This window comes from Loxodonta africana, chromosome 14 (assembly GCF_030014295.1).
Source record: "Loxodonta africana isolate mLoxAfr1 chromosome 14, mLoxAfr1.hap2, whole genome shotgun sequence".
NCBI classification, from domain to species: domain Eukaryota; kingdom Metazoa; phylum Chordata; class Mammalia; order Proboscidea; family Elephantidae; genus Loxodonta; species Loxodonta africana.
In genome coordinates this window covers 7,708,856-7,733,626 of record NC_087355.1, presented here as the reverse complement: position 1 = coordinate 7,733,626, position 24,771 = coordinate 7,708,856, and the positions used below count along the sequence as shown (strand labels likewise).

General features: G+C 40.1%; 1 protein-coding gene across 2 annotated transcripts in view; it reads left to right on the top strand.

Annotated features, from left to right (window-relative positions):
- The window catches only part of TOX (thymocyte selection associated high mobility group box), a 367,991-nt gene extending 343,845 nt beyond the window's left edge, over positions 1-24,146 (top strand). For both annotated transcript variants that reach the window (XM_003408320.4, XM_023545698.2), the window contains exons 7-9: positions 10,145-10,531; positions 18,263-18,414; positions 19,080-24,146. In XM_003408320.4, coding sequence (XP_003408368.1) covers positions 10,145-10,531; positions 18,263-18,414; positions 19,080-19,116 — 576 coding nt within the window. In that variant the 3' untranslated portion in view covers positions 19,117-24,146. The remainder of the gene's footprint in view (positions 1-10,144; positions 10,532-18,262; positions 18,415-19,079) is intronic.
- Positions 24,147-24,771: the final 625 nt, after the last annotated feature.

The window sequence follows — 24,771 nt, the reverse complement described above, 5'->3', positions numbered from 1 at the left end:
AGTCAGAACGAGAGGAGAAAGGATTTGAGATGGTTAACCTGAAAAACAGATACAAGTTTCCCCCGCTATCCAAAAGTAGGGCATTCCTATGAAAACTTTCGTAAACTGAAATGGCGTAAAGCAAAGAAGCAATTACCATTAACTTATATAGGAAAAAATTTTGCGCGTTCCCAGATGCAGAACATAACCTACCAAATCATATCAAATAATACATATAAGCCGTAGGAGCTCTCTGAGGCTTTTCTGATGGCCTAGGACACGCCTTGCTAACAGACGCTCACAGAGTTCGAAGCTACGGCGGCTCGATGCCGACGTGCCGAGTGTAGTTCCCAGGCAAGGAGGTTGGTGCTGCCGCTTTCAGCGTTCAGGGTGCCTGCTGCCTCTTGGACGGCTTGCTGCAAAGTCAACGCCAAATGCCATTCCCACTTTTCACCCTTTTTCGTAAAAGCAGAAATCCTCTTTGGCTTTCTTTCTGTTAGCAAAAACAGGTACTAGTGTAGGCTTTTCATAGAAGTGAAGTGGCATAAAGCGGGCGTTTGCAAAGCGGGGCATACCTGTATTTAGGGTTGTTCATGCCCATCTCGGGCGTTAGAGATGCAACAGTGGTTACCGGTGCTCCATTTTCTCTGAATACAGAACAAGAAAATAAAGTCTATTTCAAACTAGAGGAATTTAATCTGAACAGGAGACATCACTAAGCTCTGGGCTCACCTGAGTGAACCATCTCTTTCCATATAGAAATTTCAAACCAGGAAGCCAATAGATTATAAATAAGAGTTGGTTAGAGAAGACTCCGAGGCCTCTCCAGCCTCTGTGCTCCCATATGTGGAAGTGAGGGGCGCAGGTTAGAGGACCTCCAGAAGTTCCTACCTATATAATCCTGGGAGGGTTCAGTAGAGGAGAGCAGAAGTCCACACACACTTGTGTCAGCTGGATCTGGGTTCAAATTCTAGGTTTCCCACTTGCTAACTGCATGTTTTAGGGGTAGGTTACTTAAATGTTCTAAGTCTCAGTTTATTCTTCTGTTAAACCCAGAAGATAGTAGGACCTACGTCAGAGTTTCCATGAGGTTAAAATAAGAAACACTATATAAACTGCAATTCATGATCCGAAACACAGGAAGCGCTTTATAAATGCCAGCAGTTAATATTTTAGTGTTATTGGTAGGTAGGCAAAGGACTAGGAAAACTTGGTATATGATTGACAATTTAGCTGGACCATACTTGAATTTGTCTCCAAGGCTTCTTTGGTATAAAGAAATGTTAAAAGTGACACTAAAAATAAGAAAAAATTTTTTTTAATTTTTTTGCTTCATAGGTATATCCCTTTATAAAGATAAGAAATCATCTAGATATTTTAAACATGTATTGATACGTGTGGCTTTCTTAAATGAAATGGGCTTTATGAGCCCTGCAAAGAATGCTGTGGCTTCCTGGCTTAAGCCTTATTTGCATGCCATTTAAGGTCATTTTGGGTTGGGTTATTAAATCAAGCTTGAGGAAATAAAGTTTTTCCATAGACTCAGAAATTCCTAGGTATAGGTCTGAGTTATTATGCTGAAAACAATATATAACTGTAAAGCAATGTAACTAGTTTCATTTTACCACGTAGACCAGAATTTACATTCCCAAGATGAATGTTGCATTCAAAGTCGTCACCTTGGGAGGGTACAAACTTATTTCATTATTGCTCCCAGAGTTCAAAGGTTCCTGAAACTCCTCTTTCAGAACTGCCATCAGGAAGAGTTTATGAGCCATGATAGAAAATCAATCTTGTTAGATTGTTTTCGCACCTCATTCTTTTCTGCAAACATCACCCAGATATAACCCACAGACTTGGCTTCGAGTGACTATTAGCTGTCTCCAAAAATCCATTTCACCATCCAAAGACAAAGAGTTGTCTGAGGATATGTAAAACAGTGTTCCACAGGCTCTGAAGAGAATTCCAGGAGAGAAGTTCCCAAATATTCCCGGTAAAAGCCACATTGTTGAAATAAGTGTACCACTTCTCAAAACCGCTAACTTGGAAGGAGGGGACTTTTGGATGGGTGCATTCTGGCGTGGTCAATAAAAGGAATCCAATTCATGACTTTATAGTCACACATCAAACACAGGGTTTTGTTTGTAGCTTAGGGAGTAGTACAGGAGCTGGCCTACCATAATTTAGAGAGAACAATGGAAGCCTTTTTTTTTTTTTTTTTGATGTATAATATACAAGACAATATTGAATTAATTTCAGAAAGTTCTCCATTGCCATGACCAGTAGTACAAAAATACAATGCTCACTTCAATTAAAGAACAGTAAATTTGAAGCAAATAAAAGGAAGGACTTTACAGATGAAGTAAACTTATAGAATTCATGCCATGAAGAGCTACTGAGGCAAATACTGAGCCAGAATTTGAAAATGGGATGGATCATTTTATAGCTGTTAACATAAAATTTCCAACTCTGGAAGCCCAGACAGTGATTTAAAGATAATAAAATCTCATGCTTCAGGGTGTAAGTTAATCACCTGCAAGGACCAGAAAAATTTTTCATCCAGAAGTAACAATGCACCATTGAGTAGGTGGATAAATTTTGTTTAATTTCCAGTGCGCCCAATATTGGTCAGTGCTGAAAGGAAGAATCAATTAGATGGACTATTAATTTGATTTGGTTCAGCAACTCCTATATCATTGCTTCCACTGAGTTTTATGTCTTATGTTTATACTTTGGTATTTTAAATAACAATTGCTTTGCCAATTTTTCCTTTTTATAGCACATATCATTCCAGAAGGGAGACATTTAAGAGACTATGCTGTATTATCTTCATTTTACAAAGTAAATGGGATTGAATCTGTCTTGGATAATCAATGCTTGGTTAATAAGAAGTGTCTTCACGCTCATAGAGTTATATCCTTTGTGTATTTTGTGTATGTCAAAGGAAGTCTCCACTGAGAAGATGCAGGATGTCTCTACTGCCCCCCTCCTGCCCGCCTTCACCTTTCAGCATAGGTGGTCTAAGAAGAAAAAAAAAAAATTTTTTTTTTTTTTTTGGTCTAAAGCCAATAGAAAATAGAACATACTTAGAAGCTAAGAGCAAAGACACATTACTCTGATGAAAACATCAGATTCAAAGGTTTATTTTCAGATGTGTACACACACGGTAAATTTATATTTGTCAGGTGATCGACACAGACAGGCAATTCTAAATAAAAATAGTTAATGTGTTTGAAAGTAAAACTAACTTAAATTATTGAGTATGTTGAGAAAATAGTTCTAATTTCCAGATGATAGCTGTATAGATTGTCATATATAGCATATTTGATTTGTAAAATTGTAGTTTTGCTTTCATAATTTAACTGAAACAAAATGGTGGAGTATATTAGATTGATAATTTCTTTATATTTCCATTTAAGTTCAAGTAAAATAAAACTAGTTAGATTGCTTTAAAGTTATATGTTGTTTTCAGCACAATAATTCAGACCTATACCTAGCTTATGAACTCATGGCAGTTTGCTATTGAAAATTTACTTATTCTACTGATCTTCCAAAACAATAAAATAGCTCTGTAACTAATAGATGGTGTGATGGTGAAGGTTGTGCATCAACTTGGCTGAGCCATGACTCTCAGTGATTTGGTAGTTACAATGTAGTTTGGCAGACATATCATGATGAAATCATCTGCATGATGAGATCTCATGTAATGTGATCATCTCCATGATGGAATCTGCTGTGAGTAGCCAATCAGTTGTAAGGAATTTCCTTGGAGGTATGGCCTATATCCAATACAGGTGGACATTCTGGCACAGCTCGCAGGCTTTTGCTTTCTCTGGATCCTGCAGCTGGCTCCTGTTCATCTGACTTCTGGTTCTTGGGACTTGAGCCAGCAGCTTTCCTGCCAATTGTAGGATTTGTCAGCCTCAGCAGTCTTTGAGCCATTGGCCTGCAGCTTGCCTGCCAGTCTTGGAATTTGTCAGCCTCTGCAGCTTCTTGAGTCAGGAGAAGCCTCCAGCTTGCCTGCAGACTTGGGACTTTCCAGCCTCTACAATCCCATCAGCCATTTTCTTGATATAAATCTCCTCTCTCTCTCTCTAGATGATTCACTGGTTTTGCTTCTCTAGAGAACCCAGCCTAAGATAGATGGACTATTTATTGTATTAATCTGATTAAGAATTAATCAGAGCTGAAGCTAAAAATGGGCCTTTCCTTAAAGACACAAGCTTTCTTGCTGCCCGCCCATCACCCAAGATCCAGTGGGGAATAAAGGGGAGGTACCTAACCAAAGAAGAGTGTTAGGGGTTATGATTCCGCGTTACGTAGGGAAGGGTATGGTTCATGCTGAGAACAGAGAGCATGGTGGGAAACAGCATTCTGATGTTCTGTGGAGTTTCAGATTCTTCAAGGCTTCGTATTTTTCTTCATGTTTTGGGAAAAGAAACAGCAAGTCTTGCCAGGAGGTCTCAGCAAAGATAGGAATAGCCTTATGAAATGTCATGACACAGTGCTTAAGGAACACTGAGCTTCTGTTAACGGTGATGGAAAAATCTGGGAATGGTTAATGGTGATGGCTAAACAACATGATGAACATAATGTCATTGATCTGCACATGTGAAGATTGTCGAAAGGGCAAATGTTTGTTACCTATATATTTACCAAAATAAAAAAAAAAAGAGTCTCCGTATCAACAAAGTGAAGAGGCACCCTACAGTTTGAGAGAAAATATTTGGGGGCAATATAACAAATAAGTGTTTCATATCCAGAATATATAAAGAATTCCTACAACTCAACAACAAAAAGACAAACAACTCAATCAAAAATTGGGCAAAGGACTTGAACAGACATTTCACCAAAGAAGACAGACAAATGGCCAATAAGCACATGAAAAAATGATTAACATCATTGGTCATTAGGAAAATGCAGACCAAAACCACAATGAGATACCATTTCATCACCACTAGGATGGCTATTATCAGAAATATGGAAAACAACAAGTGTTAGCAGGGATGTGGAGAAATTGGAACTCTCGTCCATTGTTGGTGGGAATGTAAAATGGTGCAGCTACTCTAGAGAACAGTTTGGTGGTTCCTCAAAAGGTTAAACATAGAATTACCACATGACCCAGCAAGCCCACTCTTTGGTATATACCCAGAAGACTTGAAAGCAGGAATGCAAACAGATACTTGCACGATGTTCTTTGCAGCATTATTCACAATAGCCAAAATGTGGAAACAATCCAAATGCCCATCAATGGGTGAATGGATAAACAAAAATGTGGTGTATACAAACAAGGGAATTTTAGCTGTAACGAGAAAGGAAGTTCTGGTACGTGCTACAACATGGATAAAACCTGAAAACATGCTGAGCAAAATAAGACAGACACAAAAGGACAAGTATTGTATGATTCCACTTATGTGAAATATCTTGAATAGGCAAATACATAGAGATCAAAGTTTATTCGTGGTTAACATGGGCGGGTAGGAAGAGGAGATGGGGACCTATTGCTGAAGTGGTACTGAGTATCTGTTAAGGGTGATGAAGAGTTGGAAGGAAATAGTGGCGATGGCTGCGCAACTGGTGAGTGTAATTAACGTCACTGAATTAGACACATAAAAATGGTTGCAATGGCAAGAAAGCATTCACTCATTCAGAAAAGAATCGGTATGCATTTGTCCAGTGAACACGTGGTGCTCTCTGTTCTTTGCACTGTGCTAGATGCATGGGGTGCAGAGATTCCGTCATGTTGCTCCTGTGAGAGGAATCCTTGCCTTGATGATCCAGAACACCACTGGAAAGAGGACACAGGGAGAGAGCTCGTAGAAGTGTGCCGTCCAGGCCAGACGCAGTATTCGTCTTGTATTCAGCAGTTTAGAGAGTAAAGAGAAAAAAATGTAACGTCCAAAATTTTTTCCTCTCTCTTTGTTAAGGTTTTGTTTCAAATGTTGTCTAAATCATTATTTTTGGAAGTTTAGAACTATTATTTAATTGAGTCTGCACATAGTCCTTCTAGTAATTAAAAGTTGTTATTGTTTCGAAATACGATTACTAGTACTGGTCTTTGCATGCTTTAGTGTGGAGATGTTAGAGGGAAAATAAATGGCGGCATAGACAAAATGTTTTGTTTATAATAATCTGTGAGAAAAGATAACCTCTGTAAGGTTAGCAGTAAAGTGTCTCAAATTAGGCTGCTCTAAATAGCTGAGAGAGAGAGAGATTGTGCTAGTTGCCAGTGACATGGCCACAGGTCATGTGCCAGGAATATTGTTTCCACAAAGATGAGTTCTTACATCTAAAACTCTTTGCAAGGACTGGAGGGAAAACTAACAAACACACAGTTGTCAGATATGGCTCATGGAGACAACTTCACAGAGTTGCGTTTTTCCCCTGCTGTGAGCGTGATTAAGAAAAAGAGAGAGAGACTCAAATGGCTTTTGGTTTAGGTGAAGGAGTTTTTCCCTCCCTTCAGCATCTTGTTGTTAGTTGCCCTCACGTGGGTTCCGACTCATGGCCACCTTGTACATAACAGAAGGAAATGTTGCCTGATCCTGTGCCATCTTTGTGGTCATTGGTGTGTTTCGGCCCACTGTTGTGGCCATAGTGTTGGATGGCTTCCCTGGTTTTTGATGACCCTCTACCAACCACAATGTCCTTTTCTAGTGCTTGGTATTTACTGATGACAACCAGCACTATGTCAAACATTATTCTGTTGTGACCCATAAGGTTTTCATTGGCTCAGTTTTGGAAGTAGGTCACTGGGCGTTTCTTCCTAGTCACCTTGGTCTGTCTTAGATAGAATGGGAGGGAGGAAGAGAGTGGGGAATGATATGATTATTTTTTAAAATGCAGGAGAATTGGGTTCAGTATTTATTTCAAATTTGGCATTGAGGAAAACCCTTCACATCTCCAAGCCTGAGCTCGTCCAGCTGTAATTGGGAAGCTACCTACTTCCTATCTACTTAAGGAAATTGTGTCACTGTCCTGAGCCTAAAATATGACATTCACTTTATGGATAGTATTCTACTAAATAGGAAACAATGGATTATTTTAATATTATACCGGGGTATATGTGATTTAAGTATGCATTTTGAGGCAATAAGAGTTAGTTTATCTGAGGCAAGAAGTTTGCCTATGTGAATTCAATGCGTGTTCTTTTTGCCACTTTGAATATGTTGGTGTTTATGAATGCATCTGAACCAGTGCTGTCCACTGAAGACTAGTGCTGTGAAACGATCCACCGAGAGAAGGCTTCTGTGGTCTTCAGGTGGAGATTCAGGATGCACATTAGCACGCCGAAGGCTCTGACAAGTCCTAAAATTATTTCACCTTATTTAGCCCAGTGTTATTTTCCCCACATATTTTATCATGGAACATTAATTTTTTAAAGACATCTGTTTTTCCACAAACCCCTTGTAATACAATTTGGAGACTGTGTATGTGTCAGGGTGATCATAAGTGTATATACTTAAGTTTGTTTAATTTAAATAAATATATTTGTTTAATTACACTGAGATGTAATTCTTGGGGTGATTATATAATTATATCTGAACAACATGTCATGTGTGCCTGTGTCTGTTGTGTTTATGTACACACGAGACATATACACATGTTCACAGTCTATATCTACTGCTCTGGGATGCCGTGTTATCAGATAATAAGGTGATGCTGATTGACTACAGAAATAAAAAATAAAAACATTTTCACAGGTATATGTATTTCATAGTTTTGATCATATGGGAAATGTGAGTGATTTTTCTACTTTAAATTAAAAACAACTATAAAGCAAAAAATGATGGTGCGCTAACATGTATTAATTTTTATAAACATTTGTTTGTTTTATGGGGCCCCTAGGTAGTGCAAACAGTTAATGTACTTGATCACTAACCAAAAGGTTAGAGGTTCCGACTCACCCAGAGATGCCTCAGAAGAGAGCCCCGGCAACCTACTTCCCCAAAATCAGCCACTGAAAACCCTGTGGAGCAGAGTTCTACTCTAACACACATGGGGTCTCCATGAGTCAGAATCAGCCAACTCAACGGTGGCTTGTTTCTGTATGGTGTGTAATCGTTTCTTTGCCGTATGAAGCTGATGCAGTCTGTGACTAAAGATGAAATCAGCCTCTGCAGTAGGCTAAGGAATAGGGAACGCAAACACAAAGAACATGCATCCCCAGATGACTTAAATACAAAGACACATAAGAAACTCTCAATCTTGGCATATATGGGATGATTTTGAGGTGTAACACTCAAAAATGCATGTTTTCTGACTAGAACCAGTCACTGTTCATACAGCCTGTCTGTATAAGCCCACCTGACCTTCTCCTTGAGTTGGTTACTACTTGAATTGGTCACTTGGGGCTCTGGTGGCGTAGTGATTAAGAGCTTGGCTGCAGCTTGAATCCACCAGGCGCTCCTTAGAAACCCTGTGGGGTGGTTCTACTCTGTCCTGTAGGGTCACTCTGAGTTGGAATCAACTCAGTGGCAAAGGGTTTGGTTTTTGATTTTGGTTTGAATTGGTCACTACTCACATCAACAGTAAGAGTTTGTTTAAAAATCTACTTAAAAATATTGTCTTTTGGTTGAAAGTGCCTTTTAGGAACTATGTATAATAAAGCTGCCTGGTCTAAAAACCTCCCCTTAAATTTTTTTTGTGAACCATTTTTGACATTTTTAATGTTAATACAGCAGCTGGGTAGTCGAAACATCTATTCCTATTTTAGAAGTTTACGTCCAGCACTGACACAGATGTTATCACGCGGGGGCCGCTTGGAGGGGCTTGAATTCTTTGGGTACAGTTTGGTATACACTCTGCAGTATGCCAAGTATTAGAGTCTTGTGCGACCCCAGATTTCAGTGGTTTGGCATATTCTTACAAGTGTCAGATGTATCCTTTCTACAGACAGTCGATCCACCCCACCCCCGCCCCCGTGAGTTGACATACATATGCAGCATAGTTCTTATTGTGGTTTTCACTTAATTTTTCTGGATTATTGGGGGAAAAAATGAGTTTTATTGCTGACTTGTGAATATGAAGTTGCCAGCATTGAGTTTTGTATCCTTTTGTGTGATGAACCAGTTTCTCCCATGGAACTATGGGTTGACCACTGGGGATGCATACAGACCAGGAGGGGCACAAATAGGCCCTCACAGGCTCAGCATTACCTACAGGTGACAGAATAACCTGTAAATGGGATACACAGGACATTGAGATCCCCGAATGGGGCTTCCAGGCATTTTCAAGCACATAAAGTGACTTTGGTAAAGTGACTTTTGTCTCCCAGAAGGACATTTCAGCGGCATTTTTTCAGCTGGTTTCCCCTTCCTCCAGTTCCTTGGTAGTCTCTTCCTCAAAGCCAAAGTAAGAGGTAGGTTCATGCCCAAGAGGCAATGCCTCAGGGTTAATTCTTCATCATTTTCAGCTTCCACTGACATGTCTAGTTTTTAAGTCAATTAAAAGATTGTTAGGAATTAGCCAAGTGAAAATGTGGAAAAAATTGGGCAAAATTATATTAATTTATGATGGAGTCTAAAACTTCTACGAGAGATTATTTTTATCCAGTTCATTATGGGGGACAATTCATCACCAACTTCTCTTTAAAAAATCAGGATGAGTTCTATGATCATTTTGAAGATATATTAATATAGGTTTATCTAACCCCGGAAAGGTATTTTAGGAGTCTTTTCTTCCGCGCTCATGTCCATCAAGCAGCTTTCTTTGTACTAGTATCTAGGTCAAGGCTCTTTGAGAATATGACGAGGATAAGGAAAAATAAGTACATAAACATACACAATAGAGGAACTGTAAAAATGAATTACCTTCAAAGTGTGCCACATTCGTATTTCCTATTAGGCATCCATTCCTTCCCACTCCCCACCCAAAAGAAAGATAAATTTGTTTAGATGATAAAGTCACCAGGTTAGAATTTAGAATGAGGGGGCGGTGGTGGTCATAGTAGATTGTTTTAGACTTCATAAAAGAAATAGAATAAGATCAGGCTTGTGTAGGTCATGTCATAAATAACAGTTGAAGAATTAAAAATAGTCTTGGGTCCTGGGTGCTGATTCATGTGAAAGTCCGTGGGTAAACTCACAAAAGTTCTTGCTCTGAGAGTCAACATACAGGCATCACGTCAGCCTCTTACTCCTGCTCGTTTTTGTTTTCTCAACAGAGCTACAGTGAACCTGTCGACGTGAAGGCATCTCAACCTCCCCAGCTGATCAACTCAAAGCCGTCCGTGTTCCACGGGCCCAGCCAGGCCCACTCAGCGCTGTACCTAAGTTCCCACTACCACCAACAACCAGGAATGAATCCGCACCTAACTGCCATGCATCCGAGTCTCCCTAGGAACATAGCACCCAAGCCGAATAACCAAATGCCAGTGACTGTGTCCATAGCGAACATGGCCGTGTCCCCACCTCCGCCCCTCCAGATCAGCCCGCCTCTCCACCAGCATCTCAGTATGCCGCCACAGCAGCCGCTCAGCATGCAGCAGCCTCTCGGGGGCCAGCTGCCCATGCAGGCCCAGTCGGCCTTACATTCTCCCACCATGCAGCAAGTAAGTGCTGTGCGCGGGACCAGAGGTAGCACCCCCTCCCCACACTCCACGGTGCTCTGCTTGTCCGCAGAAAAGTTGTCTCGTTGATTCCGACTCATGGCAAGCCCGTGTTGTACAGAGTGGCACTGCCCCACAGGATTTTCTGGCTATAGTCTTTACAGAAGCAGATCGCCATGCCTTTTCTTCTGTGGCACTGCTGGGTGGGTTCAAACTGCCAACCTTTCTATTCAAAGTGTTGGCACCACCTTGAGAGATAGATAGGTTTTTCTGTTCTTGTCATTCGGTGGACAGAGAGAGGACTGAAGATACTCGACAAATGCAGTTCTTCGTGTTGAAAAAGTGTAATTTGCATTTTATAAATGGTGATGGGTTTATGTGGCATTATACATCAGTGTTATGGAAGGCCACAACTATCAATGGCCTTCCATATCACTGATTTCTTTCTCATGACATCCATTTCACTTTACCTTTCTAGTCACCCTTTTTTCTTTCTGTTCCTTCAGTGAAGCATGTTGGTTATTTTAAGATGCCAAGTACTGCCAAAGATCTCTTTGGGATAGAGAATTTTAAGTTTTTTAAAAAAATTGTTTGGAAAATGAGAAAGATCTTGACTGACATGCCTGTCGAATCCAATAAATGCTGCATAATGACGTCAGGCTCACTGTTCCTGGGCAGAAATGTCTAATTTGGTGGAACCAAAGGGCCCCAAGAATGGAACATTTCAACTGGAGTTTTCCTTTAAAATGAATATTGGCTTCCAACATAGACTAGAAAACTCAGCAGGGCTAGGCACCTCCCTAAACACATCCCAGATTATTGGAACCATTTGTGTGCAATCTTAGCTTAAATCACGTTGGAATCAAGTTTTTTGCCTTTTGAATTCTGATGTTATTTTAAGATGTGAAAATTAGGAACAAGTGATATAAACTATATTACAGTGAGTATAAAGTATTCAAAAATCCTAAACACTGCCTTTAAAAAAAACAGATAAATGTAAAAACTACAAATCATATCAAATTCAGCTATCACTTTTACCATCCAAGTATTCTGTTGTTCCCAGAGCTGTATAATTAAATATGCAAACATGATCTTCCTGTAGAGTTGCTATCTAGCCTTCTGTGGAATTTCAATCCATAGTTGGATTGGGGTAATGGAGGGGCAGGGGGAGAAAGGGAAATCCAATATGCGCAGTCCCAAATTCCTTTTCATAAATACGATCCCAGGCAGGATTTCTGAGCTCTGACAAGAACAAATCCAGGCTTCTGATCTGTTCCCGCCCCTTTAGTTCTCGGGAAACTTGTGGTACAGATGCTAGCATTATCTGCGTCTTGCAGATGAGGAAACCAAGGCTGGGCAGAGTTCTGTAGTGTACTCATAAGCTCAGAGCTGGAAATCAAACCAAAAGCTGTGCAAAAATGAGAGCCTGGATTCTTAAAAACGAGGCCTGCTGCATCTTGCTCGTAATCATCCTTGTAGGGTATTAACTGTTTCTTATTAGAAGACCCAGGTCTCCTAAGAATTTAGAGGATCTTTAAATCCTAGTTGGTTCTAAAGTCAAAATAGTTATGGTCCCACCTGGGGTACCAAAAAAGTTATGAAGAGTGAAAGAAGACATCTCTTTCCTGGAGTCTTCCTAGGTTCCTGAGCAAAGGATATTGATGAAGCTCTGACAACTTGGTGGCCTACTTCCAACAAAACCATGTTGACTTGCTGGAGAAGTAGGCTGTGGGGGAAGGCCTCCTACCCTCCTGCCTGTTCACAGGGTGAAATTTCCATCCTGCCCACCAGTCCTCACTCACAACAGAGGAATAGTCCTGGGGCTCGCGTGTAAACTAATAGTGTCTGGGTACAAAATTAATAGTTTGATGGACATACCTACAGTTGTGTGGGTTGATTCCTGCTTAAGGGTGCTACTTAGCCGAAGCACTCATACTTCGTCACAGCATCCTAGCATCCTAGTTTGGGGCTACTTCTTCCGAGACGAAGGAATACCCAAGATGCAGCCCCCTCCTGAGCTGCCTCTGTCTGTCCAGAAGGAAGACCTTTTTTCTAATTTACTCACTCAGAGATGGTGCCTTTTTTTTTATTTATACTAAGACCTTGGATGAGCTGGCCGTGATCCTGAATAATTTTCATATGTTTCAGAATTACGTAAGTCCACATGTAAAAATTCAAATTTATTTTTCCGTATAGAATCTTCACTGAATAGGAAAAAAGTAGAACAGATTAGGACAAGTTATCCACCCATCTTTAAGTCAGTTCTGTTGGCCTGTCACAGAAAGTCTTCCTTCAGAAGAGCTGATAGGACCCGACTTAAGCTTATACGGTAGCTGAAGACAGGATGGCATGAAGGCAAATGGAGAATAAATAGCGGCAAAGACTCTATTAGCCGAAATCACTTTGAGCATTGCCTTGATCATGGTAGGTGATCAGTGAAATCATTATTGAATGAATAAACACACGAGTGAATTAAGGAACAAAAAAAAAACCCAAAAAGGAGGAGTGGTAAAAGTGTTTAATATTAGAAGCGATTACAGGGTATGTTGTACAGTCTCCATTCCTTGGAAGTTTTTAAAATTTTCATTCATTCGAAAAACGTTAATTGAGCCTGCAGCATGTGCTGGCCACAGTCTAGGCCTTTGGATCGATTGGTGAAGGAGACCAGCGAGGAGGCCCTGCTCCATGAAGCTCACATGGAGGGGGCCAGGGAGTGTGTTTACTTAAACAGAGAAATACAAGTAGTCCCTGATGCACGACAGAGTTCTGTTCCCATGACCCCATCATTACGTCACTTCTGATGTTAGGTCGAATACTTCTGTTTTTTTTTGTTGTTTTTTTTTTCAGTTTTCATTATTATTGCCTTTTATTATCAATATTTTTATAAATCTGATCTTTGTTTGCCTTTGGGGGTTTTTGGCTTGAGAATGATAACATCAGCAAATTATGTGCTGCAACACTGTACGTAGTATATATTACTAACGATTAGATGTACAAAAAAAAAAAAACGGAAGGTCGTAAGTGTGGTTCCCCTTAATGAAACACGTCGTAAGTCAGGGCCTACCTGGAGTTGAGATTCTTTGAAGAAAACACAACGGGAAGTAGACTGTGGCCTGCCTGGAGGAAGGGCAGTGCCTTTAGCCAGAGTGGAAGAGGAAGACCCTTCTCAAGGGCTAGCATTGGGACAGAGACCTGAAGGATAAGAAGAGGATGCAGCCCTTAAAACCGGGAAGACGGGAAGGATGAGCGAGGACATTGCCACAGAGCACCCTTTGGGCTGGTGGACCATGCTGGGAGGAGCTTGCCTTGACCAGGAGACAGAAAGGAGGCCAATGAGGGCTACAGTGATAAGGGTTGAGGTCAGGTCATGGGCAGGTAACTGGAGAAGGATCCTACAGGTTAGGAGGACTGATACTAGCCCCAACAAGTGGGAAGCCATAAAATCAGGGTCAGAGAGCCAGTGTCACTTGGATGTCACTTCATTGATTTCAGTCACAACAGCTCAGGCCCAGTGTTCATGTCATCAAAATGTAACCTGTTGTGACAGAACCAGGTGGTGGAAAGAATTTGACCTGATCCATCACCCAAAATTTGCCTTTATTCTGAAGATATTTGCTTCCTGAGAATGGTGGCCACATTCATATATTCACACAAAAAAAGGAAAAAGAGAGAGAGAAAGAAGTTAATGGCTACCGTATTTTTAAAATAATATCTCATATTTCAGCATTACTTTAGCTGTTTTATTTTCCTTTTGAAAATGAATGTATCCTACGAAAATAATTGTATAGCCTATCAGGAATAATAGTTTCACCTTTTTTTTTTTTTTCCTAGAGCATATTTTACACACTAAACCCATGGACCTGCTTTTTTTTTTTTTTGGTCCAGTTTTCTTTCTTCCCTTTTTTCTGCTCAGTATATTGTCGAATGAGGTCAAGAGAGAAAAAAAAAATCATTAATATCTGTCAGTGTCCTTTATAACCTTAAGAAAAAATCTTTGTATGATATCACACAGACAGAGTTTCAATTTCCTTGTGTAATAAACAGCTGCCTTAGGATTTGGATGTAATTTAAAGGTTTTAAAAAAAAAAAAATCACATGGAGGGTTGATGAATAAATCAGTTGTGAAGACAAAAACCTTGATGCCTGTTGAAAATACCTCTCCAGACAGGCAGGAAATGAAGTTAGTTCTCAGGAAAGTGTGGATGTGAGGACCACTACTGGGTTGTGCAGCAGACTTTTTAGGACTTGCTGGGGGTGGCGCGACAAAATTGCCGGGGCTACAGGAATCTAATTGAAGAGCAAATGTCCCTTCTGACGTGAAACTAATCTTTATCGTGTTCCCTATTTTTATTTCAATCTGGCACCAGAAAATGAAATTTAAAATTCCAGGCATGCTGCAAAACAGTTGGTGATTTTTCTCCTGAGCATTTAAATGCAAAATATTCTATCACGTTTAATTAGACTGGTCAGCAAACATTTTTCCAAAAATTTACATCATCGTTGTTTCCTGTTTACATCAATAATAAAAATGTGCTTAGCTTTATGTAGGGGTCGGAAAGAACGTTCCAGCCTCTAAGCTGAGTGCCAGTGAAATAATAACGTTACTGAAGACTTCACTTTTATTTTTCTTGGTCCTGCATTATTTTAATATGAGAGATTGTCTTATGTGTAGGCTTTGAAGTTAGCTGAATTTTAAATCTCTGAACTTGGTATATAACACAGAGTTTTAGTTTTATAAACTGAAGTCACCCATCTAATCTTAAATTAATAAATAACGTTGTCCTGCTATTCTCTCACCTAACCTTGAGGAACTACTTTTGTTGGATGGGATAAAAAGCGATGTAGGTTGGTTGTTGTGTGGGGTGGGTGGAAGAGGATTGTTTTGTTTTTGTTTATTTTTGGCCTCTTCCTATGTTTCCATACCTTCAGCTAACTCGAAATATTTTCAGTCACTGTATATTTGAGACTTATTTACTTTTAGGTCACATTTTGTTGGTTTTACAAAAATCCAATATGAAGAACTTTACATTAAAAAGATAGGAAGCCGTGGCATTTACTCATTTATACTTCCTCTGCCTTTCCAACAGCAGCATCAGATAGTCTGTATTAACTGTATTTATTGAAAAACTTTGCTTATTGAGCCAACACTATGGACTGTTGTTCTTGTTGTTAGGTGCCATCAGGTCAGTTCCAACTCATAGCGACCCTACATACAACAGAATGCCCGGTCCTGTACCATCCTCACAATCATTGCTGTGTTCGAGCCCAGTTTTGCAGCCACTGTATTAATCCATCTCATTGAGGGTCTTCCTCTTTTTCAATGACCCTCTTCTTTACCAAGCCTGATGTCCTTCTCCAGGGACTGGTCCCTCCTGATAACATGTCCAAAGTACATAAGATGAAGTATCTCCTTCCTCCTTTCTAAGGAACATTCTGGCTGTACTTCCTCCAAGACAGATTTGTTCATTCTCCTGGGAGTCCATGATATATTCAATATTCTTCCCCAACACCATACTTCAAGGACATCAATTCCTCTTCGTCTTCCTTATTCATTGTCCAGCTTTCACATGCATATGAAGTGATTGAAAAAGCCATGGCTTGGGTCAGGCACACCTTGGTCCTCAAAGTGACATCTTTGCTTTTAACACTTTAAAGAAGTCCTGCCCAATGCAATATGTCTTACTATGGACTAGGACCTGAGAACATCTAGTAAGCAATGAAAACACAGGCTGCACTCCAGGCCATTACAGTCCAGCCCTTGGGACAGGGGCATGATCAATGAAGGAGACGCAGAGCTGCACTCTGGATGCTTTCTTCTCCTGGTGGCCTGGCATCACACTAAAACCAAGGAAACCCATTGCTGTCGAATTAGATCTGACTTGTGGAGACCCCGCGTGTCACAGAGTGGAACTGCTCCGTAGTGTTTTCTTGGCTGTAATCTTCACAGAAGCAGAGTACCAGGCCTTTCTTCTGGGGCACCACTGGGTGGGTTCAGACCGCTAACCTTTAGATGAGGAGTTGGGCACAAACTGCACCGCCAGGGACCTAGCATTACAGCAGACACTAAGAAACTAAACCTGGCCACTAAGCCTCATAAAGACAGTATCATAGGACCGCATGAATTTAATAAATTTCACTGAAACCGGTTGAGTCTCCTAGCCTGGTGAGGTATGGGATGGACTGGAGAGAGAGAGTAAGCCACATGGGAAAGGACTGGGGAACTGAGTGGCCTGTTAACACCTCTTACTCTTCACTGTCCTATTTTGGAAGATGTTTATAGTTTGAACTGCAGGTAGTATCTACGTAGACCAACTTATTTCCCACAAACCATTTGTTAATTTTGGGGAATGTTCTATTCCTTTTAGGTTGGTGTGATGTCAAATTACCAGTTGGGCTAAATTTTCCACTTTTTAGTGATTCACTTTCAATCATTCAGGGAGTTTTGTCTTTTGCTCACAGCTACGGTCAGAACTAGTGTGAACATTGGCTTAAAGTCTTTCTCCTTTGGATGGGAAATAATTTAAGTAATATCTTAAAGCCAATATTGAGAATTGAGGACCTTTGGTAACTGGTATCTCTGAGTCTTTACCCAAGGGAGACCCAAACATGAACAAAAAGCTAAGGAAACATCTTTAGTGAAAAGCCAACCCTCTGATCATCATGCTGAGTTTAAAAAGATAGAAACTCGACAATACGATGCCTTCAAAAGCTTCCTGCGAGTAAATAGAGAATGGTTCGCTTTGAAATCTCTTTATTTCTCAGTAGTTGAAACCATGGATGAAATCTACTGCAGGAAGAGACGGCCACGAGATTAACCAAGTCGCTTTTTTTGGTCATTTCTAGGAAAGCTTGCTCGCATAGCTCTTGAGCTCACCAGATAAGCTAAAAATAATTCTTCATATAGAATGCTTTTTGTTTAGTAGATAGAGCTATAATCTATATACTTCAGAAATCCTCTCCTTGAATTTTTAACAGCTTTGCGAGGATGAAAAGTCAACACTTTCCCAAACCAGTATATTCAAAGAATCTTCCTGAAGTTTCAATTGTTGTTAATAGACTTTTCAATTAAAAAATATTCGATCCGCCTTCCACGTTTCTCTGTGTTTTCCAATGGCAGGTTGTTTTGAATCTCTTTCCCTATATTAGCCCAAGAACTGTTAAAAAGCGTTGGTTGAAATTTTTTAGCTGCAATTTTTTATCTGCGAGAGAAGTACAAATAAAAGAAGAAGCAGATGGTTCCTTTGTGACTGAATGAAGAAAAAGGGTTTTGAGAACAATATGTGAATAGGTGTAGTCTCATAAAGCACTCAACCACCTGCTGCCTGAATCCTTCAAAAAAGATTCTGTTGCATACTCTGGGGATTAACTATTAATGGATCCTTAGGTTTGAGAAAGCAACTTCAGGGGATGAGGCCCTTTCTTCCCTTTGTTTTGATTGAGAGTTGGCATCTCTCTATATTAAATTGTTTCTCAATTCAGTCTATCTGCTCAAGAGTGTAATTAAAGGTTTTCTGACTTGTTTAAATGAAGGAAAGGTAGAAGAATGGGGTGTGGACACTTTTTTTTTTTTTTTTTACTTTTGTTTTAATTCTTCTGTGCTCTTACGCTTGCCCTCACAGAGACACAAGAAGGAAGGCAGCAGTGGGTTTGCAAAGAGTGGATAAATATTTAGGTGTTTTTCTTCTCAAAAAAAGGCGCCTTGATCCCTATTTGTGAACTTGGTTTCCCTTCCAGGGATTTACTCTTCAACCCGACTATCAGACTATTATCAATCCTACATCTACAGCTGCGCAAGTTGTCACCCAAGCAATGGAGTATGTGCGTTCGGGGTGCAGAAATCCTCCCGCCCAGCCTGTGGACTGGAGTAACGACTACTGCAGTAGTGGGTAAGCAGCCAGTGAGCGCCACCTGGTGGTGGGAGACTCTCATAGCATGCACGTCGGGCCCTGCTCCATAGAAAGATCCCTCTTTTCTTCCCGCTCTCTAAAAGGTCGTCTGGAATGGTTCCAGGTTCACAGAAGCAAAAGACCCCTCTCCAGAAATGTTTAAGTAGGCTTGTATCTCTGCCAGGAATATCCAGTTGCCGTCCAGTCGATTCCGACCCGGACAGCGTACGTGTGGCTGAGTAAACCGTGCTCCACAGGGTTTTCAGTGGCTGATTTTTCAGAATTAGGTGGCGCACCTGGCCTTTGGTTCGAAGCGCCCCTAGGTGGACTCCAACTACCAACCTTTCAGTTAGCAGCCCAGTACGTTAACCCTTTGCACCACCCGGAGACTCTCTGCCAGGAGTAAACCCAGGCCCAGACTCCAACTGGCAACCTTTCAGTTAGCAGCCGAGTACGTTAGCCCTTTGCACCACCCTAAGTAAAAAAAAAAAAAAATTTACCCTAAGTAAATTCCCTTAAATAGCTGTTAGCTTTACAGTAGGTGGACTAATTATGCACGTTCCCAGTAAAAAGCAATTCCATCCCTCCAGCCAGAGGAAATGATTCTCCCTGCCATCTGCGGTGCAGGCTTTCTTGTAACAAGGTGTTGTTTTCTCTCAATACAGGGCCATGCAGAGGGACAAAGCACTGTACCTTACCTGAAAATCCCAACACCGCTTCTTTCCGCTGAGGAGTTCAGGGAAGTCTTTTCACCATGGATTGCTTCGTTCAGCCTAGGCGGTTCTTCATTTTATTAGAAAATACAAGTTGCTAAGCACTTAGGACCATTTGAGCTTGTGGGTCACCCACTCTGGAAGAAATAGTCATGCTTCTTTATTATTTTTTTAATCCTTTATGGACATTGTTTTTTCTTCTTCCCTGAAGGAAATTTGGACCATTTCGATCTTATGTTGGTTTTTTGCTGTGAAGTGCTGCTCTCTAGTAACTGCCTTAGCAGCTGTAGATGTCTCGGATAAAAAGTCCTGGATTTTCCATTGGTTTTCATAATGGGTGTTTATATGAAACTACTAAAGACTTTTTAAATGGCTTGATGTAGCAGTCATAGCAAGTTTGTAAATAGCATCTATGTTACACTCTCCTAGAGTATAAAATGTGAATGTTTTTGTAGCTAAATTGTAATTTGAAACTGGCTCATTCCAGTTTATTGATTTCACAATAGGGGTTAAATTGGCAAACATTCATATTTTTACTTCATTTTTAAAACAACTAATAGTTTCTATATTTTCAAAATATTTGAAGAAAAAAAAAAGTATTCCCAAATGATTTTAATTTAACAACAAATTGGCCTTGTCCCGTGGATCAGACACAAAGAAGCTAGTGTTAAGGGAAGCGCAAACACATTTATTTTGTACTGCAGAAAAATTGCTTTTTTGTATCACTTTTTGTGTAATGGTTAGAAAGCGTCATTTAAGTCCTTTTATGTAAAAAACTGCCAAATGCTTACCTGATGTTTTATTAGATGCAGAAGCAGATTGGAAACATCTAAATTATAATCTTTACGTATGGCTCTGTATTATTGTTTCTTCATACTGTGTCTGTATTTAATCTTTTTTTTATGGAACCTGTTGCGCCTATTTATGAAATAATAAATATAGGTGTTTGTAAGTAAATTTGTTAGTATTCGAAAGAGGTTTCTTTGATGTTTTAACTTTTGCTGGCGGAAAAAAAAATTCACGCTTGGTGTGAATACTTTATTATTTTAGTTTTTACAGTGACATGAATAAAGCCAAACCTGCTTTTCACTTAGCAGCAAATTAAAGCAACCAATCCTTATTTCTGCACTTCTTTGGTGGATGCAAAGGACTTCTTTCTTTGTACAATGTAACTAAGAATTGCCCTCAAGTCAACAACAAGAAGCTACAAGGTTAAACAAGCATGATGGGTCCTTTATCCCAGAAGGGTTGCTTTTTGGTTCTCAGCTGGTTTAAGTCAGTTCTATAAACTTCTCCCCAAAATATCAAGGTCAAATCAACCAAAATTCCTCCAGTTGCATGCTTTTCACCAAACCTAGAGAACACTTAAGAACTGAACAGGGGCAGAAGGAAGTGAGAGGGAAGCATACTGTCAAGAACACAAACAAAAATGAAAGAGGAGTGACCAGACAGCCAAAAGAAAAGGAAAAGCCTCCCAAATTTGAAAACAGTTGATAGGAATTGAGGTCCTGGCTGTCTTTTGTGCTTCCAGAAGCTATTTCTCTTTTCAGAATTCCTGGGTCTTCCAAGAGAATTCTGAGGGTACAAGAAATCTGTGAGGGAACCAAAAGCATGGAGAATCTGGCTGAAGGTTTACATGGTTTTTAAATCCAAAGAGCCAGCAAACTCTTCCCTTACAGGGGATCATATAGAGAAAGCTAGTCTGATTGGCAATCACGAGGATGGCTGACAGGATGGCTGACATCTCTTTCATGGAACGTGTGAAGTAAACTTAGCAATGTAACTACATACAAATAGACACATTGCATAACCCAGTCAGAATTAAAAAGACAAAAGGTATGCTTGCTTTGGAATGATTTTAGGCACTGCACCACCTTGAATCACTTGAGCATGTAATAGCTAATAAAATATGCAGATCCAGTGTGATTATTAAAATGACTGTGGCTGAGAGCTCTAATTTTCCTGTCTTGCAGCTGTTTTAAGTTCACAGTTTATTGTTTGTCTGTTTAGTATTTTAGAAATATACCAGCACTACTAATTACCCAATGTCTTTTATTTATTATATTATGATACAGTAAAATCCTCACTTGCATTGAGTCTGAAATGAGAAGGTAATTACCAGGATGCGAACAGCCGGCTTTGACTTTGACAGGCAGTTTGTACGGGAAAGTGCTGTGTTGCATACAGCTTTTCCAGAGCAGGTGTACAACCAGGGTAGAGAGCGTGTTACAATTCAATACCAAATACAGTAAATACATATATGTAAATAAAAGAAAATACATCATAAATAAAAAATACCATGCCTGAGTGAGTGACCGTATTCTATGTGGTTATCCATCAGTCTTTAGAGGACAAAAACAGATGAGAAATCCCAAATAAGTCTCATGGCAGAAGGGATGGAACACAGTGGGAATTACTGGCTGCCAAGACCTCAGACACCCTTTCCTAAAACACTGAGGATGCTCTCTCATCAGTCTGGGGTGGTGGTAAGGTGAGGTATTGCCTGAGAGAGCGGCCATCTTTAGATGGGAGTCTCTGGGTGGTGCAGATAGTTAACATACTCAGCTGCTAGCCAAAAGATTAGAGGCTCGAGTTCACCCAGAGGGGCCTAGGAAGAAAATCCTGGTGAATTACTTCTAAAAAATCAGCCATTGAAAACTCTGTGGAGCACAGTTCTGCTCTGATGTGTGTTTTTGTTCTCACCTTTACAGGCAGCCAGGGTCTCACCGTGCACCTGGCAAGACCGTAGCATATAACTTGGAGAAACAACAGTGGTTCACACCAAGTTCCCTGCAGAAGCACTATGTGAGATTCCTAGACCTTGAATATAGTCATTCCAGGAGATTCGGCAATAATATTGAACACAAAATATATCCTAAACCCACTGAAATCAAAATAACTAGAAAACAAAAGAATGTGTGACAGTGGGTAAGAGAGAGCTGAGTTGTATCTCTAAGAAGGAATAATCCAAAAGCCCAGTGCCCATCCAAATGTGAGTGAGTTGACAATGGAAAATTAGTCAAACAATGACTTCCGATTAATCAAGTGAAGATAGCTAAGGATGAAAGTTGGTCTCTGTGGTTATTTTCATCTTGCTGCCTCTGTGGAAAAGAGCCCATTCTGACTGGGACATGACCATCTGTAGAAAGCTGTGACTGGCAGAGCAGACTCTCCTGGCTTGTTTTCATCATGTAAAAAATAAATAAATAAATGCAAAATTTTAAATTAGCGCCACAGCCGATCTCTTTTTTCCATGGGCCTCTTGCCCTTTGCAAAAGACTTGCCCCACCCTTTTGAGTGTAATTGCCTTGAACCACTTGAAATTGATAATATTTGACCTCTTTACCTACAAAGATGGCAATTTCATATGGTTCCACCCAGCATTGTGGGATGAAAGGCAATGGGGATTTGGCTACAAGTTCAGATATAATTTCAAATGGAATTCAGGTGTACTTTACAAATTTCTAGGAGAAAATATTTGAAGAAGTGAACAGTTATATTTGTTTAAAAGGAGCCCCATTTAGAATTAGCCCTAGGCAACTCTGTTATACTAAACAAAGGCTATTTTAAATGACTGGATTCCAGCAAATCTCAATAAATATCCTTATTTCTTTGTTAACAGTAAAATTTTTCAATGTGCAAATTTGTAATAAATAGGTTATCTGGTGGGGCGTGAAAATCTCTACATAGATACTCTCTTAATATTTATTTGTTGAAAGTGGATTTGAACTGCATTTTCTCATTCCACTCATAGCTCTCATTTTAAGGTGAGGATGAAAACACAGATGAATTTCTTTTGCTGGTGATTAAACATTGAAATGGGGCAAGGCCAGGTACAGAATTCACATAATGAGTTTAACCCCAAAATATTGATTACACTGATCTAAGCCATCATTTAATGAGTGAATTTGTGCAAGTCACCAAACAGTACCTTATCTCTCTTTGCCTCCCTAAAACGTCTTATCTCCAAAACAACTTGGAATATCATAACCCAAACCAAAACCTGTTGCCTCCAAGTCGATTCCGACTCATAGCGACCCTATAGGACAGAGTAGAACTGCCCCATATGGTTTCCAAGGAGCACCTGGTGGATTTGAACTGCCAACCTTTTGGTTAGCAGCAGTAGCACTTAACCACTATGCTACCAGGGTTTCCTGGAATATCATACTACACAATAAATGCTCAGTAAATGCAATGGTATATAGAAAGATCAACAAGACATCACAAATTATCCTCAAAAGGAAATGTATGGTGTTCCCTTGAAGATGTAACAACTCTAAACACAGAAGGGAATTAGGAAAACAACAAATGTTGGTGAGGATGTGGAGAGACCCGAACACTCAACCATTGCTGGTGGGAATGAAAAACAGTACAGCCACTGTGGAAAAAAGATTAGTGAGTCCTTAAAAAGTTAAATATACAACTACTATTAAAATAAAAAAAAAAAGTTGCTGTTGAGTCAATTCTGACTCATAGCAACCCTATAGGACAGAGTAGAACTGCCCCATAAGGTTTCCAAGGAGCACCTGGTGGATTCGAACTGCCAGCCTCTCGGTTAGCAGCCATAGCTCTTAACCACTACGCCACCAGAGTTTCCTAGAACTACTCTATGACCCTGCAATTTCATTCCCAAGAGAGTTTGGGAAACATTGAGTATCTGCTAATGGTGATGGAAAATTTGACAACAGACATGAGTGATGGTTGCACACCTTGATTAATGTAACCAGCGTCACTGAATTGTACATGTAAAAAATGTTACATTGGCGAGTGTTGGGTTATATGTACTTTTACCACAATAAGAAAATATAGAAGGGTGTTAAATATTGCTAGTAAGAATTAGGGGATGAAGAGTGGAAATTTTCCATTAAGAAGCCTAAGATTACAATAAGATCGAAAGAAAGAATTTCAAAATGAGTTATGCCATATTTCTTCAGTCTACATAATTGAACAATAGTTTTTCTAGTTTTGACAAAAGTGAAAGATATTATACACACTAGCCACATCAAGAAAATAAGAAGCAAAAAAAAAAAAAAAAAAAAAAACCCCACTGCCACAGAGTTGATTCTGACTCATAGTGACCCTATAGGACAAAGCAGAACTGCCCTGTAGGATTTCCAAGGCTGTAAATCTTTACAGAAACAGATTGCCACATCTTTCTCCCATGGAGAGGCTGGTGGATTCAAACCACCAACCTTCTGGTTAGCAGCCGAGCACTTTAACCACTACACACCAGGGCTCCTTTAAGAAGCAACCAAAAAACCAAACCCATTGCCATGGAGTCAATTCCAACTCCTAGTGATCCTATCAGACAGAGTAGAACTGCCCCCATAGGGTTTCCAAGGAGCCGCTGGTGGATTTGAACTGCGACCTTTTAGTTAGCAGCCCTAGCTCTTCACCACCATGCCACCAGGGCTCCACATATCCGTATAGACAGACAAATTACACTTGGCCTTCTCATTTATTACTTCACCAAACATCTTGTCCTGTGTATCCAGGACAAGACTACACTGTAATAGGTAAAAGAAGGGAAGATGAAGTTCTTGTTTCTTGGACAGCGACAACTGAGAGCAATGACCTGTTATATTTCCGCATGAGGCAGAGTCGTGTCTCATCACAGCAGCCCCCAGCAAACGGTCGGCCGCAC